The following is a 2,500-nucleotide window of genomic DNA, read 5'->3' on the forward strand; positions in this document are numbered from 1 at the left end:
GTGTTCTCGACCGTGGGCGACGGCGGAGACCTGGACGTGGCCACGGTGCCCCACACGGACATCGAGCCTCTCCTTCTGGTGTACTCCTCCGTCAGGCACCGCCGCCAGTCCAAGGAGGAGCTGGACCAGATGATCTCTCACGAGTACGACAATCCGGTGACGAAGGTAAGATAGCCTGACGCGGGACGATCGGTTATCAGATGGTTTGGATAAAATGGTGGATGGACTGGACACACACACACATACACACATACATACGTACGTACATACGTACATATATACATACATACATACATACATACATGCATACGTACATACACACATACACACACATACATACATACATACATGCATACATACATACGTATGTACATTCATACATACGTACGTACGTACGTACGTATATACATACATAAATATATACATAAACACACACGCACACACAGAAAGAGAGAGAGAGAGAGAGAGAGAGAGAGAGAGAGAGAGAGAGAGAGAGAGAGAGAGAGAGAGAGAGAGAGAGAGAGAGAGAGAGAGAGAGAGATAGAGAGAGAGAGAGAGAGAGAGAGAGAGAGAGAGAGAGAGAGAGAGAGAGAGAACCCCCCCCCCCAAAAAAAAAAAATGCATACTCCAAACCACCTCCTCGTACCCGCAGAGGCAGCGGCGTGCCCTCCGCCCCGGAGCCAGTCCGAGGGCTCACAGGGTAAAGAGAGAGACTGGCACCGAACCCCGACTTCGAAGAGTGAGGAGGAACACAGCAGCCGAGGAACAGGAGGAAGAGAGTAATCAGATCTGGGAAGGAGAGCAGGATTACACGGGTCTCCCCTCGCACGCGCACAACTCCCTTGCAGGTCAGTGTCGATGTTGGGCCGTTTTCTTCGCTCGTGCGTTCGATTTTTTTTTTTTTTTTATGATGAACTGTAGAGAAAATAATAAATAAATAGGCAAATAGGAAATCGATGATAGATGAATGACCTAGGGGGTTTTGTGTTTTAGCTTTTTTATTTCTTATTATTTTTTCAATTGATTTCATCCTATTTTTCTCTGTGTTTGATACATGATAGCTTGTTATCTTTTGTTCATTCCTTTGGGTTTATGAAGATTTTTTTTTTAATATATATATTTTTTCTTATTTAGCTTAATCCCATATTTCTGTTTCTACATGATACTTTGACATCACAAACACGACCATCAATATAGGTTCAGCCTTATCAGTCACACTACGTAGGTGATCCCACGAAGCCACAATACCGTTGCAAACAATTAACCCAGTCACAAACACTAAAATCCATACCATACTAATCCTATTAAGGCATAATTCCAATCACAAATACCACAAACAACCATTACACCAACCATGAATACAGCCACCAGTACCATATTAATCCGACAAATGATCAGTTTCATAAGACCATAAGTTCTAATGATATTAATACAAACGCCATTACACAGACCACAAAGCATAACCACAACTACCAATATTACAGTAATCACCAATTAGCCCATAACAACACTCTCACCGCTAACCACTAATACCACAATAATCTCCATTTAATCATAACACCACACACACTATAACACACACACACACACACTATAACATACACACACACTATAACATACACACACACACACACACACACACACACACACACACACACACACACACACACACACACACACACACACACAACGCCACCCATACCACACCATCACCACAACCCCACCCACACCACACACACGCCATCACCATCATTACCCAAAGCGACACCGCGCCACCAACCCGCTTTCATGAACACCCCACAGTCTTCCCTCCTGCAGAAGGCCGACGGAAGGGCAAGAGGAGGAGGGCGAAAAACGCGTGCAAGAGGAAACCTCTCAAAGTTGACTTCGAGGACATAGGTTGGCATAAGTGGATCATCGCTCCTCCGGCCTATGAGGTGGGTATGGATGGGTGGGTAGAAGGGTGGGTGGGTATGCGTGTGTGTGTGTGTGTGTGCGTGTGTGTGTGTGTGTGTGTGTGTGTGTGTGTGTGTGTGTGTGTGTGTGTGTGTGTGTGTGTTGTGTGTGTGTGTGTGTGTGTGTGCGTGTATATGTGTTTCTCTGTGTGTTGTGGTGTATGTATTTCTCTGTCTGTGCAAAAGTGTAATTATTTGTAAATGGAAAGCTTGTTAGATTCTCGTTTCTTTCAAAATAAATAAATAAATAAATAAAATAACGTTACAGAAAGTCCGAACTTTAACGTTACGAAAGTATATACGAACGTTATGGATTTTGGATGTTACGAATGACTCTCACCCTCTCTCTCTCTCTCTCTCTCTCTCTCTCTCTCTCTCTCTCTCTCTCTCTTTCTCTCTCTCTTGCTCTCTCTCTCTCTCTCTCTCTTTCTACTCCTCTTCTTCTACTTCTCTCTCTCTCTTCTCTCTCTCTCTCTACTCTCATTCTCACTCTACTCTCTCTCTCTCTCTCTCCTCTCATTCTCACTCTCACTCTCTCTCATCTC

General features: G+C 44.3%; 1 protein-coding gene across 2 annotated transcripts in view; it reads left to right on the forward strand.

Moving 5' to 3' along the window:
- Positions 1-2,500, forward strand: part of LOC119590149 (bone morphogenetic protein 10-like) — a 95,442-nt gene that overhangs the window by 89,630 nt on the left and 3,312 nt on the right. The window contains exons 4-6 of one of the 2 annotated variants that reach the window (XM_037938935.1): positions 1-165; positions 653-848; positions 1,804-1,937. The exon at positions 1-165 is cut by the window's left edge and continues 15 nt beyond it. In XM_037938935.1, the coding sequence (XP_037794863.1) occupies positions 1-165; positions 653-848; positions 1,804-1,937 (495 nt within the window). The remainder of the gene's footprint in view (positions 166-652; positions 849-1,803; positions 1,938-2,500) is intronic. The other variant, XM_037938936.1, reaches the window with a different exon arrangement.

Source organism: Penaeus monodon, chromosome 26 (genome assembly GCF_015228065.2).
Source record: "Penaeus monodon isolate SGIC_2016 chromosome 26, NSTDA_Pmon_1, whole genome shotgun sequence".
Taxonomy (NCBI): domain Eukaryota; kingdom Metazoa; phylum Arthropoda; class Malacostraca; order Decapoda; family Penaeidae; genus Penaeus; species Penaeus monodon.